The sequence below is a fragment of the Henckelia pumila genome, unplaced genomic scaffold (genome assembly GCF_033568475.1).
Source record: "Henckelia pumila isolate YLH828 unplaced genomic scaffold, ASM3356847v2 CTG_461:::fragment_3, whole genome shotgun sequence".
NCBI classification, from domain to species: domain Eukaryota; kingdom Viridiplantae; phylum Streptophyta; class Magnoliopsida; order Lamiales; family Gesneriaceae; genus Henckelia; species Henckelia pumila.
The window spans coordinates 3,266,289-3,281,998 of record NW_027331831.1 but is presented as its reverse complement, the minus strand read 5'-3'; the positions used below and the strand labels follow the sequence as shown (position 1 = coordinate 3,281,998).

General features: G+C 35.6%; 3 protein-coding genes across 3 annotated transcripts; all 3 read right to left on the bottom strand.

The window, feature by feature from the left end:
• Positions 1-844: 844 nt before the first annotated feature.
• Positions 845-4,608, bottom strand: LOC140871858 (histone acetyltransferase MCC1). Its single transcript, XM_073274597.1, has 6 exons — positions 4,354-4,608; positions 2,555-2,762; positions 2,325-2,469; positions 1,768-1,871; positions 1,435-1,659; positions 845-1,343 (listed from the first exon to the last, which is right to left on the bottom strand). The coding sequence occupies exons 2-6, from the start codon at positions 2,659-2,661 to the stop codon at positions 1,145-1,147; spliced, it is 780 nt and encodes a 259-aa protein (XP_073130698.1). The 5' UTR covers positions 2,662-2,762; positions 4,354-4,608; the 3' UTR covers positions 845-1,144.
• Positions 4,609-5,390: 782 nt separating this feature from the next.
• On the bottom strand, positions 5,391-10,786 carry LOC140871413 (pentatricopeptide repeat-containing protein At5g27270). The gene is made up of 8 exons (XM_073273912.1): positions 10,162-10,786; positions 8,211-9,618; positions 7,781-8,095; positions 7,061-7,165; positions 6,885-6,972; positions 6,663-6,784; positions 6,312-6,376; positions 5,391-6,194 (listed from the first exon to the last, which is right to left on the bottom strand). The coding sequence occupies exons 1-8, from the start codon at positions 10,732-10,734 to the stop codon at positions 5,631-5,633; spliced, it is 3,240 nt and encodes a 1,079-aa protein (XP_073130013.1). The 5' UTR covers positions 10,735-10,786; the 3' UTR covers positions 5,391-5,630.
• A 3,149-nt stretch (positions 10,787-13,935) lies between these two features.
• Positions 13,936-14,826, bottom strand: LOC140871516 (uncharacterized). The gene is made up of 2 exons (XM_073274051.1): positions 14,551-14,826; positions 13,936-14,463 (listed from the first exon to the last, which is right to left on the bottom strand). The coding sequence occupies exons 1-2, from the start codon at positions 14,824-14,826 to the stop codon at positions 13,936-13,938; spliced, it is 804 nt and encodes a 267-aa protein (XP_073130152.1).
• Positions 14,827-15,710: the final 884 nt, after the last annotated feature.

Genomic DNA, 15,710 nt, shown 5'->3' with positions numbered 1-15,710 from the left:
GATAAAGTAATAATATTTTTTTTAGAAACAAATTAATTAATAATAATAAATTTAAATAAAAATTCATAAAATGTAAATGTTTGATAAATATTTTATAATTGGATTTTATGGATTGAAAAAATTTAAAAATTATACTCTCAAGTGGTCAAATATGCAATTTTTAATATTCAACAGAAGTATTTGGTGCAAAAAAAAAATCAAAATGTTTCTCCAGTCGCATGAGGGCGCGTGTGCAACAATCGCTCATATAAAGGTGCACGTGTGCTAATTTTATAAAAGATCAGAGTTGAAGTTGCCTATTAAAATTTTGCAGGAGAGAAGTGCGCATTTTTAATATTTCATAGGGGTATTTGGTGCAAATAACTCGTTTTATAAGTCCAAAAATTTTAAAGTATGTGTTCAGAAAAAAAATTTAAAATGTTTCTGAAAAATATTTTAAAAATGTGTTTTGGAGTATAACTTTTAGACAACAATTGATATGCGTTTTTTCAACGTTTTTATAATTAAAAGCAATCATTGAAAACAAAATATACTATTTTTTTTATTGTAAAAATGTTTTTATACCATAACTGTCCAAACATTTATTTACACATTTTATAAGTACTTTATTCAAAAAGAAACTTACTCTTGTAATTTTTATTTTTTCAAACTTTATTTTCGTTTTAATGAAATTATATTTTTAATTATGTAACTTGCATATTATTCTATTTTCGTCTATTTCATTTATAGTATTTTTTTTCGTCCTTTGACTTGTTTTAATTTATTCTCTCTTTCATTTTTGGCCTTTTTTTCAGAAGACTTGCACGATTAAATTTGGTCAACAAAGGACCAAAAAAAAAAAAAAAAAAAAAAAAAAACACTCATGCAACACACATCCTTCAACAAGACAAGTACTTCCGTCTTCCATTCCACTGTTTCACACAAATGAAACAAGAGACATGGGTGCAGCAAGAAGCAAGGTATAAATAGCACCAAACACCAGTTTTGGTAATAACTATATGACATCCCTCAAGTAAATAGTAGTGGTAGTGGTACACATTGATTGTTCAAGAGAGTCGATGGTTTGACAAGAATTTAAGGCAAATACTTGCTAAGATTCTTAAGCCCCGACCACGTTTCGTATACTAAGCAAAGTCAACCAGTATTAAGAGATTACACATGCTGGCACGGATCGGGCGCTGTCCGACGTAACAATTCTCTTGTTTTGTACAGTGGGAAGAAGGCAACCAGACTCTTTGAATTTGGGCCACTTGAATTTCTTCCTCTCTTCATTTCTCCACAGCTTTGCAGCAATAGATTTAAAACCTCCTTTTATATAAGAAACAAATAGCGAGACAAGTTCTCTGCGGATAGCAAAACAAACTCATCAGTTAAAACATCTATAGTCCATTGATATTTTTTTTATTGCTCTTTTGACGGAAAGGCTTCACTTACAGAGGTGAGCAAGGAGATCGACCTCCATTCACATAGTAGACGAATAAATATGAATCGTAATGCTGCCCATTGATATAATAAAAATTGTATAACCTCCGTAAGCACTGAAAGGACATTTTCTTGTAAAGATGTATGGCTGGAATATTGTAAGAGATCACATGAAGATAAACAGCACGACACGTTGAGATATTAGAGGCGAACTTTACAACCTCGTTTATCAGTGAACTGGCTGAAAATCCAGAATCAGAGAATACTCAGTTCAAGAACTGTTACTTCAACACATTGGATGAAGATAATATCCAAAAAGAGGACATAAGAAAGAAAAGAAGAAACTTGCCTATTCCCAGATTTCTATAGGACTCTAAGACTCCCAGTGTTAAGATGTATACCAGTGTTTGATCAGAGTTTGGCGAGTCAAAGCTGAGTAAATCCTCTATCTGGTAGGTATAAAGTCAGTTCGATAAAAGAACAGAAAAGCGTACAATAAACATTAGAAGTTCCGTTATAGAGAGAGAATTCTTGAATGAAACACACACCAATAGGCAGTAATGCTCAGGAGAGAAGAGGAGGCCCTTCACGGGTTAAAACCCAATTAATTCAGGACCTGTATTTAAACCGGTGGTGAAGCCATAGGTGAGCGGGTAGGTGCAGTTGCTCTCTAGATCTCCTAAATTTTGCTACAAACTTGTAAGATGCAGTTGCTCTCTCTCCTATATTTTTCTTCAAACTTGTACAGCTTACGCATTATACTCACAAATACAAGTGATTTTGCTCCCACTAAATTGTTTTATTTTATTTTAATTCCCAACCAACCTACCCACGCACACACAACAATTCTGATTCAGTAGCAGATTTAACAGCAGATGACTACTACGTCCATTGAGACTCACCTCACTCTCTTTCGCCATAACAACTCTGGCAGTCACAAATCCAATAAGTTCACCATTCTCTGAATTGGCCTGGCTTTGGTCAACAGCTCCCCAGGACACAATATCGCGGCCATTGACAACATTGTGAAAAAACTCAGATTCATACCTAATTAATCATTGCCTAATTTTCAGCAAAAATATTAAGATACATATGAAACTTATGAGCATGAATGTAAGGGGGTTATTCCAACCTTATTGGAAACAGATCTCCATGAATTCTTTCCAGAACTGCTAAGTCAGGTGGTTGTATTGGCCTAAAAGATATACTTGGATGGCAGGGAACTTTGAGATTTACCATTGAAGAATGTTGAATCAATCCCCGGTAAATATTTGACGTATTTCAAAAATAACTTCATCCTTTTATGCAACATTATCCATGCCAGCCATTCAGCCTCAAGCCTAGTAAAGATGTATTGTCATTTTTATATTCTTTACTCGGAAGTGCAAGCATTTAATTTTAAATAATAATAATAATAATAATAATAATAATAATAATAATAATAATAATAATAATAATAATAATAATAATAATAATAATAATAATAAAACAGAGAGAGAGAGAAAGAGAGAGAGAGAGAGAGAGAGAGAGAGAGAGAGAGAAGCTATAAGCCTATATCTCAAAGCAGTAAGCATAGAGAGAAGCTACCCAAACAACAGTTTGACACCCTAGTGTATTCCACATGCTTAATGACCAAAACAAAACAAGTAGGGGTCATTCAAGGAAAAATAAAAGTTATAATTGCTTGAAAAGAAGCCATGGGCGACCGCCATAAACAATATGATACATCACATATGCTATGTAAATGCTCAAAACATTGATCCAACAAGAAGTTAATCCCACATAAAGAATTGTATATATCTCCTTTGAGATTGAACAGTTCCACCCAATCGTGCGGATGTGAGTCTGTGAATGTGATATGATTTACAGATCTACTAAACCTAGACCAACAGTGAACTCAATCGTCACAATTAGTCGGAATAGCTATTTAACTTCCAAGGTATATTTCTCTGTTGAAAAGCATTCTCTTTTTTAAGCTAAAAAGCATTCTTACTATGAGTAACAAAGAATTGGCAGCAATCGGGACACTGTAGTAAGGTAGAACCATATTGCACCGTTTTGAAAACTTACATTCTCAAGAAGTCATCCAAGTGTGCGTATGCCAATAAACATAGGGACAACCTAGCACTGCACTCACGTTTGGACACCCTATGTGACTTGTTTCATACAGTTTAAGTTGGGTGTCAGGAATAAGAATAGTCATACTATTGAATGCAACTGCTCAAGTACACTAGCATTTTCCTTATTACCCAAAATAAGTCAATGATCAAAATATCCAGTCTTGGCCCCCAATAATTTACTTCACATCCAACAATAACCAAGCCAAACATAAAATTGATTGGGGATTGATTAAAGTCAGCATCACCTGTAAAAGTGAGACATAGATCAGTATACTCCTAACCAAATCGCATGGAAAAGCTCAGCTTTTTTTCCCGAATTTTTTTTTTTCATAAGATAATAATTTTTACATCATGTTATAGAAGCAACCTTTCTTGCAGATACCAAGACTCCAGAACAAGGACTTGATTGAAAGATGCGAATCGCTTTAGACCACATACACAGTTTAAGATGATGGACCGAGCAGCAACTACTAAAAAATACATTTTTTGGCATAAAATCGTCCACCACGGTTTGAAGAATCAATCTTTCATAGTGATAATAAAGGGTTTAACTGGTATCAATCAAACGCAAACAAATTCACGTAAATTCACAAGACCGAGAAATCAATAACCACTGTAGTTTCTAATTCCTTTTGGTCATCAATCACACAAGAAAATAAGTAAATGAAAACCACCTACCAGCATCAGTCCAAAACAAGAATCTTGAGAAATAAGTATTCCAATTAATGGCAATCCAATGAAGAAACCCAAATGGGAAATTTCCATTTCGATAAGACTAATAAAAACTAGACAGTAATTAGCAAGCTCGTACCTTTAACTCAATCGCGTTGACAGAAGCACATATCTGGCCTCACACAAACGGTAATTGACGCTAAAGAAACGAGAGACGACCCAAAAAGGATTGTTTCCTTTCCTTCGTTGGAAAGAAAACATTTACAGATTACTACTTGGGGTTATGTGTGTTCAAAGTGCTCAGGTAAGATGGGAATGGGTTGCCTTTTAGTTTCGTAATTCCACTTTTATTCGATTCTTCTTGTTGAGCTGGTTCAGGCTCTGACTCTCGGGATCGACTATTTTCTCTTCCACTGTTCTTTGATTAATAATGTAGATGAGTTGAAGTCACCACCTAAGAATTGGGCCACCATGGCTCATCAAATGAAGGCTCATTAGTTGGACCAAAGCCATTAGGTGAGTTGGGCTCATCTCAAGGTTTTATCAAGATGGACTCCTTGTCTCCTTGGTTGGAGCCAGGCTAGGATGACTGGGCCAGGGCTCAATGGGCTGAGCCAACTCACACGAGGATCAATAGAACAACTGGATAACGGATTTAACGGACCAAAATATTTGTGTAACAAAAAAGTTTCAAAAGCTTATGATTTATTTAGCATATCCAGTTTCGAAATAAGTAAAATTATCCTAAATTGGTTAGACATGTTGACGTGGGTTTGGTCGATGTGGGTAGTTTCCTCAAAGTGATCTCAGATCACATCATTAGGTCAAATAATTTGATCTGTTGCTTGATCTGGTCCATCCAGATCAAGTCAGGGTAGTTATCCTGAGGATAGCATGAACTGTTTCGTAATTTCGTTGACGTGATTCGTTTAGCCCTGTTAAGGTCTGGATAAAAAGTAAAAATAAGTTGATTACAGAAGATGAAATGACGACTTTTCTTTTCAACAAATGGGCAATTTTTACCATCATCATTATTCATATATAAATAAAACAATGCCGTTTTTTCAGACATGCTAATTGTATAGTAAATAATCAAAAGAACTACCTCAGTGAGTGTATTGGAAATGGGAAATTTCAATGGGTTAGCACGGGTAAATTTAAATGTGGATATTTAATTATAGATTTAAGGTCATTGAAAAATCAATAGAATACACACGGATTGATAAATGTCCACTGTATTGTTTCTACTCGTATTAAACAATTAATGGTGAACTAATTGATCAACTCCTATTGATAGTCCCATGTTTCTAAGGTAAATCGGGAAATGGACATATTCTTGTCTCCTGTGAATACAGTGTGCGCGCTAGCTGCAGCGCCATTGTAGTGCTCTGAGTAAGTTATATGATAATTTGATGCTTACACGACAGGGGATTTTGCCTTTGATCCCACTTCCAGGTTTTTCAAGAATGGGACGCCGAAACTGTCCATAGAATTCAAAAGCTCTTGGGCCCGTGATTCCATGTTTGCAGACTCGTAAAGATGCACGGCGGCACTCAAAATAAACCTGTCCGGTTTCTCAGAACAGCACTCTCTTTCGAAGAAGATGATCCCATCTTCCACATTCCCAAATTCCAAATAACCTCGAAGGAGTATCCTTTTGCACTCGGGTTCGGGATGTAGCCCGACATTAAAAAGATTTCCATATACTCTTTCAGCTTCCCCCATTAACCCCGATTTCGCGAAAGCCCGGAGTAAGAGGTTGAAATGAGCACAAGATGGGTAAATTCCTTCATTCTGCATGGACATAATAACTTGTTCTGCTTCTGAATATTTCAATCCCTCGGTGTATGCTCGAATAAGAGCGAGGTAGGTCCGTGAATCAGGAGAAATGTCATTGGTCTTCATGCTTTGGAAAAGCTCCTCTGCTTCTTGATGGAGTCCTTTGGCAGCATATACGTTGATCATTATGTTGTAGCACATCTGTAAGCCCAAAATTTTTTTTTATCACCTATATGCCTACTTTTTCAGACAGCATAATTTGTATAAAATTTGTATATATCAACGGCAACATATATCAAGCTCTCTCCATGTACCCACCTGCCCAGGTTTTATTCCTTCCTCCAGCATTTTGCTGAACAAAGCCGATGCTTCCACGACTTTGCCTGCAAAATAGTGGTTTCAAACTGGCATATATAAATGTACAATGAAGCATACAGATAACCGAGACCCATGGGTATTTGTTTGAAAGAGTTTAATTGGTGAGAGTTGTATATATATTTTTAACTTAGCCAATTTGTTCATATCAAAGCCCAACCAAAAATTCATCCTTGTAATCTGGAACCCCTTATAACGCACACTCCAATCCTCCATAGATTGACATTAGACAACAAACTTCGCACATCACTTAAAGGTAATTAAATGCATAATATTGGAGAGTCAATGTCGTACCAGCTTTTCCATAATGACAAATCAAATTGGTATATGTCTTCTCATCCAACGATAGTCCTGTGTTTTGAGCCATGTTATGCATCTCCACTACTTTATCCAGGTTTCGTAATCGTCCGTACACACTGCACCAACAAAATTCGTTCAAAAACCCACAAATACACAATCTATTCACAAATAAAAGAAAATCTGGATGGAGTATTAGAATCAAAGTTTAATTCTTGCCTTATCATTGTGTTGTATGTCTGGATTGAAGGAGAAATGTTTAAGGAAAGCATCCGCTCATAAATGCTGACTGCAAAACGTAATTTACCTACTCCACTAATATCAGTCAATATGTTTCCTTAGATGCTAAGCCAACGATTTTATAGCCATAAGATTAATGTCTGAACCAATTTTACCTGCTTCTAACATGGCTTTGATAAAAGTGTTGTAGGCCACCGTGTCAAGCTCCAAATGGTCATGAAAGCTATTGCGAATGACATCCTCAGCATGAGTATGCTTGCCTGTGTATAATCATGATAAATATTCAAGATTTAGCATCAATGTCATAGTCAGAAATCAATTTTCATTTAACCAAGACATTAGCCATAGATGTTTAACTGAGAAACATAAGCCAGACTAGACGGTAGGAGAAATTCGAGGAACTTCTACACTTCACCTTATAAGGTTAGGCATCCAAGCTTAATTTCATAATAACCATGAGATAATAATCATGGCTTTTAGACTGGCAAAACGACTTGTGTCTTAATAATGTGGTGAGTTCTGGTGAGTTCAGTGACGGTATTCAATTAATAAAGTATTTGATTCTTTTCCTGGTTTGAATTTGTCGGAATCTAATCACAGGTAGGTAAAAGGCTAAAAAAAATTGGTTAGAATCTAGAAATGCATAAATGCAGAAACTCGCCTAACTCAGAAGTTAGAAAGAGTAGATTTTCGAGGTGGATCCATCATCATCGACCTAACGAAGAACCTAAAACCTCCCCATAGCATGAGGCCTTTTGTTCAGCTATTGCTTCTGCATTAGCTAAAGGTGGTGGAAAAGGATAATGTAAAACCTAAACTTTTCAAATTTTAAATTATCCAAAATCAAGAAAAAACCTGAAATGAACATTTCTTACCGTTACTTGTCAAAGCTTTCACGAGTATGCTGAAAGAAACCGAGTCCAAATTGTGTCCTTTCTCAGTTAGTTCTTTGTAAAAGAAGTATGCTTCCTCCTCTCTATCACAGGTGATATAGGCATTGATCATTGAATTATATATGGTTTCCTTTCCTGTTGTACCAGAGCCTGCCACGGTTGAATAGACTTCCTGAGCTTTTCCAAGCTTCTTTTGCTTTCCATAAAGGCTAATAATAGATCCTACTGCAGTAACCTCTAATCTGAAACCAAGTTTTGTCATTAGCTCATAAAGATATTCGGCCTTCCACAAGTCACCTGCAATAGATATTCAAATCAATCCTTAAGATATCATCCAAGATGAAGATTTTGTTAAAAAGTTAGAGCAGAATATGTAAAATTATCCAATAAAAGAATACAAGGAAATCCTTGCCTTCTCTGGAAAGTTTGCTAATAACATAGTTGCCAACTGACTCCCCAATTTTGGTTTTAAGCAACAATTTGAGAATTTCGTTCACTTGTGTGCAATCTTGAGCTTCCAAACAAAGCATTACAAGTAGCTCGATGGCCATAGCACCAGATTGATCGATGGGCTCAAAAAATCGAACCATTTCTTCCAATTTGCCAAGTGGTCCATTGGTTGCCATAAATAATGTCTGGAAAAAAGTGGAGTCTTCCAGTGTTTTAGTTAGTTTCAACTCTGCCGTTAACTGTTCCACTTCTCTTAGCATGCCCCCCTTGCAGTAAACATTCATCACTGTCTTGAAAAGCTCCTCATCAAATTGAATTTCTCCTTTCCTTATCTGCGAGACGAAATCTTTTGCCTTCTCCGCTAATCCAAGTCTCAGATAGAAATTGAGCATATCGTCACAAGAAGTGGCATCAGGAGGTCCAGTCGTCAATAGAGACTGATATGTAACTTCTGCAGATGGAAGATCGCCTTTGACAATGTAGCATTGCAACAGTACGATATATGAAAATCTTGAGTATGATATGTTTTTAGTTCTCATCTGTTCCATTACATCTAAAGCTTTCTCAAAATTCCCAAACCTGAGATGGACTTGTGCCATTGTTGCATAAGTCTTTCCATCACTAAGCTGGCTAGATTTATCGATTTCTTCAAAAGTCTTTTGTGCCTCCTCGTACAGCCCCAGTTTACCATATATACGAATCATTAAACCAAATATGACTTCATCTGCGATAATGCCATACTTCTCCATTTCAGTGAAAACTGAACAGGCTTTCCTATAATCTCCATATCTGTAATACATTGCCAGTAGCGAAGCACATGTGAAATTGCTGGGAGTTATTCCTTTGGATCTCATGTCTTCATAAAGATGGAATACCTCTTCTTTGTCCCCGCATTTGGAACTCAAAGTGATCAAAAGGCTATAGGTCGACTCTTCCGGAACAAAACCCGATTTCTTCATCTCTTTAAAAGTCTCTAAAGTTTCATCAGAAATACCTTGCTTCGCAAGAGAGCTAATGACCACCGTGTAAGTAAATTGATTTGGGGCCACCCTGTTGTCCTTCATCTGCTTCCAGACAAATAATACATCACTATGACGCGATTTCTTCTGCAGAGATGATAGCATGAAGTTGAAAACAGCAGTTGACAGCATTATCCCTCTTTCTTGAACAGCATAATAAAATGAGAGCATAGCCTTATGGCGACCCCATCTGGCATATGAACACAACATTGTCCCACAAGCAACCTCATCAGGTTCACACCCTGCTTCGAGCATTTCCAAGAAAGTCTGTTCAGCAAGCTGGATTTTCCCGACTTGTCCATATGCACGCAGAACAAGAGTGTAGACTATAACACTAGGCCGGTAGCTCAACTGTCAGGGCATAATCTAACATTACACCGAATTAATAGCAGAATCATACAAGAAAGATTGTTTTCAAGTAAAAAAAAAAAACTGTCCAGCAACGAGTCCTAGAAACAAGAGCGGCCCAATTGCCATGAAATCAGTATCTAAGCCACAGGTCTCCTAAAAAAAGTGTTGCAAATGAACATCAATGTCTGTCTTTGACATGTAGCAGTCCTTTTGTTCCTTTCAAATTACCATAATCCAATAGTTTGTTTCCATATAAAGTATAACGGGCAAAAATTTACTTATGAACAAAATAAAATGAAGAAGGCGCAACAAGAAATAAATAGCATCCTACTTTGCTCCCTGGCTCTTCAATGCATGAAATAACCAAAATGTTAAACATTGTTTCCCAGTCAAACACACTAACAAACAATGACCTTTGCATCAGATGTACTTCCACTGCAGATTAGTATAAGTATTTACTAATGTGAATGTTGATTCAGTCGGACTCACTACCAGACATGCTTTGGAACGAAATATAAATGGAAAAGAAAAAGAGAAAACAACCTGCAATTTCATCCAACCAAAAAAATCTCTGACTTGGCGCCAGCTCTTCTGTTCCTTCAACACCACGCACATCTCCCTAAAATTAAGCTTCGCGACAAACGACCCCATCACCTCCCTCATGTCATACGCCCCTTCAGACATCTGCGAGAGACTCCTAACGCGCTTAATCGCCGCCACCACATGGCGGCCGTAAAGATGTCCATTCCTATCGTCCTCCAGATACTGCACCATTTGCTCGGGGGTGCGTTTAATCCACCTGGGAGTCTGGACGCGTGAGCCCTGGTTCCTCCTCAGCACGCTGAGATATTGCGCCTTGGCCTTGATTATCCGCCGTGCGTTGTCGTCGGGAAGTGGGTTCTTGGGGTTTTTGGACTTGGGTTTTGGCTTGTTGAGGTTCTTGGAATATGGATTGCCATCGCTGAGAGTCCATGGGTCGGGTCTGATGCAGCAGAGAAATTTGGGTTTGGATGAAGATTTGCCGAGGAGGGGTTTATTAGGGAGTTTTTGCTGTGTATATAGTATGAATTGTTGGGGTGGACAAAGGAATGGAGACTTCAGAGCTTGGACTTCCATTTTTGGCGGTGAGCTTCTGGAAGAGAATGAATTCTAATGACCTGCTCCTGGTTTTCTTGTGCTACCTTTTTATCCCACATTCCCACTTTTCACATATGAAATATTAAATAACTATACTGGAGGGTAGCTTTGAACATGTGTAGAATATGGTCGGACCCGTTCCGTAAACCATTGTCCAACTCTCATTTCGAAAATAATCGGGAAAATTATTTTTTTTTCCGATCTCATATCCAAAATATTTTCGGACCCGACTATTTGAGATCCCGAATGTGTCGGATAAGGAGAGAAAATCCCAATTTTTTTTTCATATTCAAGACTTCGTTCAAAAAATAAAAAATGTGATAATTTTATTAAATATACTATTTAGAAACTTATATTTATAAATAAAATTATATATTCAATTTAAAACATATAATATTAAAATATTTCGGATAATATTTTAAAGTTTTGTTAAAAAAAAAAATATATCGGATAATTATTAATAAAATGTTCGGATACAATTGCTAAATAAATTTTGTTAAATAGATTGCCAAATTAATCTCTTGAGTCTTGTTCTACATATTTGTTCTAATTAGATAATTATAAATATGAATTAATTTAATTTTTAAAAAAATACACAAAAGTAAAATGACATTTCGTGATTTTACAATTTGATCGTCCCAACAATAAAAATTATGCGAATTAAGTCCACAATTAAGTGTTATATGAGTTGAAACCTAATAATATTTAGCTTATTATATTAATAAAGTTATTAATAAAATATATTATTATATTATTTCGGGACGGGTAGAAAATCCCGTCAGGATAAGGTTTTATTCCCGATCCCGCTCCCGATATTAATCGGGATGGAAAAAATCCCGAAAGTTCGGGTCGAAAAAATTTCAGGTTGAGATTTTTTCGGGACGAGAATGAGATGGGATTCGGGAAGGGTTGGGATTTCGGGAATTTTTGCCAACCCTGGTTTTGAATGGAAGTAGAATTTTTCAGACCAGTTATTTTTTATTATAAATAACTTGATATAATAATCATAAATCGTTTTTTGATAATGATTCGTGTTTTAATTTTGAGATAAAAATCTTTTATTAGATTTGATCTATTGTCATCTCAATGTGAAAAGAACAATGGAGGCTGGTCGTTATGACAAAGAACCACAACCGGTTAATGATTGTCCGATGCTTTTGTCAATACAAAGAATGTGACAAAGTCACATATACACATAGAGAATACCCTGTGAAAATTGATATCCATGTAAGATCAACTAATATTCAACCTGCAAACGAATCTAAAATACGCCAGAAGCGTGGTCGACCAATTGGTTCAAAGGACACTGTACCTCGAAAAGAAAGGTACAAGATAAAAAAATCCAAAAGCTCCCGAAGAAGAAATTCCGGATGATATTGTAAGAGAAATCAATGAACTTGGTATAGGAAATATTCCTGAAGAATTGCAACTTGGTGAAAATAATGAGATTTCAACAAATTACATATCATCTCGAATATTGTGGGATCAAAATAATACAATTATTGATAATGTCTTTGTGTTAAATGTGGCCTTTGACATTATGCATAATGGGAATTTAGAACCACAATCGGTTAATGATTGTCAAAAGAGAAATAATTGGCCAAAATGGAAAGAGACCATACAAGCTGAATTAGATTCACTAGAAAGACGTAAAGTGTTTGGATCCATAATTCGAACCCCTGAAAATATAATCCCAGTAGGATACATGTAGGTTTTTGTGCGAAAGAGGAATGCAAATGACGATATTGTAAGATACAAATCTCGACTCGTAGCCCAAGGTTTCTCGCAAAGACCTGGAATTGACTATGAGGAAACATATTCGCCTGTGATGGATGTCACTACTTTTCGATTCCTGATCAGTTTAGCAGTATCAAAAAATCTAGATATGCAACTCATGGATGTAGTAACTGCTTATCTTTATGGTTCACTTGATATATATATATATATATATGAAAGTCCCTGAAGGACTCAAACTATCAAGAAAAAATAACGCAACTCCCAAGACTATGTTATCAATAAAGCTGCATAAATCCTTGTATGGATTAAAGCAATGTGGACGCATGTGGTACAATTGTCTTAGTAAATATTTGTTAAAAGAAGGGTACACAAATAATGCTATTTGTCCATGTGTATTTATAAAAAAACAGATAAGGGTTTTGCAATTGTGGCGGTATATGTTGATGATCTAAATCTTATTGGCACTCCAGAAGAGCTTGCTAAAACTGCCAATTACTTGAAAAATGAGTTCGAGATGAAAGTCTTGGGAAGGACAAAATTTTGTCTTGGACTACAGATTGAACATTTACAAGATGAGATATTTGTTCATCAATCACCATATATAGAGAAGGTATTAAAACGTTTTTATATGGATAAGGCACATCCATTAGCATCACCAATGGTTGTTCGATCACTTGATGCTAACAAAGATCCTTTTCGACCGCTTGAAGATGGAGAAAAGATCATAGGTCCAGAAGTACCACATCTAAGTGCGATTGGAGCATTGTCATATCTCGCAAATTATACTCGTCCTGATATAGCATTTTCTGTTAATCTTCTAGCGAGATATAGCTCATGTCCAACCCGAAGACATTGGAATGGTGTAAAACACATTTTCGTTACCTTCGCGGTACAACCGATATGGGATTATTTTATTCAACAAAATCAAAGCCTTCTTTAGTTGGATATGCAAATGCAGGTTATCTTTTCAATCCACATAAAACTAAATCCCAGACAGGCTATGTGTTTACACGAGGAAACACTGCCATATCATGGAGGTCAGTGAAACAATCCCTAACAGCAACATCTTCAAATCACTCTGAGATTATGGCAATGCATGAAGCAAGTAGAGAATGTATATGGTTGAGATCTATGACGCAACACATCCAAGAATCATGCGGGTTGCCAACAACCAAAGATAGCCCAACAGTTATATTCGAAGACAATACTGCATGCATTGCACAATTAAAAGGGGGCTACATCAAAGAGGATAGAACAAAGCATATCTCACCGAAGTTCTTCTACACACACGAGCTTCAAGAAAAAGGTGATATTGATGTCCATCAGATTTGTTCAAGTGATAATGTAGCTGACCTATTTACAAAGGCACTGCCGACATCAACTTTCAAGAAATTGGTGCACAAAATAGGGATGCATCAGTTAAAGGATCTTAGATGATTGAGATCAGGGGAAGCATCTACCGCTGTACTCTTTTTCCTTCATCGAGCTTTGGTAAAGATCCAAAAGATGTTTTGCTGTACGAGACCAATGTCCTTCCACCCCACATCTATAACATTTATCTTCAAACTCCTTTGAACTTTTTTCATTTGCTTCTTCATTATTGGAATTCCACTGTTGGTGGCTTGTCTTATGTTTCTTTCCAATTTGTTGTTGATAATTTCTTATTTGGCCACGCATGCTCTCATTGTTATGATTTTTTGTTGAGTTAGCATTTGCTTCAGGAAATGCATTTCCATTTTCTTCAGGAAATGGAGTAGATCCAGTTGGGCGCAATTGGTGATTTTTTATGAGTAACTCATTATTTTGTTCAGCAACTAGTAAGCAATATATTAGCTCGGAGTACTTTTTGAATCCACGTTCACGATATTGCTGCTGCAGGAGCACATTTGATGCGTGAAAATTGGAGAATGTTTTTTCTAACATGTCTTGATCCGTGACTTTCTCTCCACAGAGTATTAGGGTGGAGCTGATCTTAAATAATGCAGAATTATAATCACTTACAGACTTAAAATCTTGTTAGCGTAGATGCATCCATTCGTATCGAGCTCTTGGAAGAACAATAGTTCTCTGATGGTCAAATTTTTCTTTTAGGTTTTTCCAAAGCTCTTGTGGTTCTTTCACAGTGAGATACTCGATTTTCAACCCATCGTTGAGATGATGACGAAGGAAAATAAGTGTTTTTGCACGATCCTGCTGGGACATTTCATTTTCTTCTTTGATTGTATCCTCTAAATTCATAGAGACAAGGTGGATCTCGGCATCCAATATCCATGACAAGTAGTTCTTTTCGGACAAATCAAGTGCTTCAAATTCAAGTTTAGTGATGTTCGACATGATGAAATCTATATACAAAAATCAAATATTAAAATTCCTACAATATTCGTTAACAAAAAAAAAAAATCTTTAAAAATGCAGATAAAGTTCGAATAAGCAAAATCATGTTGCTCATTTACACAGACCATTCACATTAATACTTACTAACACGTATATATATATATATATATTTAAAAACGAGTCTTTTTCACAAACATTAAAAAAATTAAAGTTAATGCAAAGATATAATAAATATATTATAATAATAAGTCAAACGTGTTGGTTAAAATTAGTAAAATCAAATCGTTTTTCAAAATTTTAAACCAAAATATAAACTAAAACACACGGATATGCCACATAAAATTAGAAAAAAACAATATTAACGTCTCAAGTATGACTTAAAATTAAAACAATGGCAAATAAATCAATATCAATTTAAAAAGATAAAACAAGTCACAAAGATCAATTCAATCACATCTTAAATTTCATATATCTTTTTAAATTGATATTCTTCAAAAACATCATAAAGATATAAAATCTTAAATCATAGATCTTGAAGATTAAATATTCGTCACTTCAGGGACATCAATATAAAATTGGAGTAATGCTACTTCCGGAGCATTAATAAAAGGTTATGAATGTATTCTTCAAGAACATCCACATAACTTTTAACTTGTACTACTTCGAGAGTATCAATATCAAATCTGAATATTATGCTACTTCAAGAGCATTAACAAGAAATATTAACTTTAAAAAAAACAAAATTTTTTGCAATTTCGAGAGCATCAATATCAATTTAAATATTGTGCTTCATCGATAGCATTCATATAAAAAAAAATATTTGTGAGTTTTACCTCAAAGAGCACTCGAGCTGATAACGTGTTAAAATTATAAAGAATATGGAG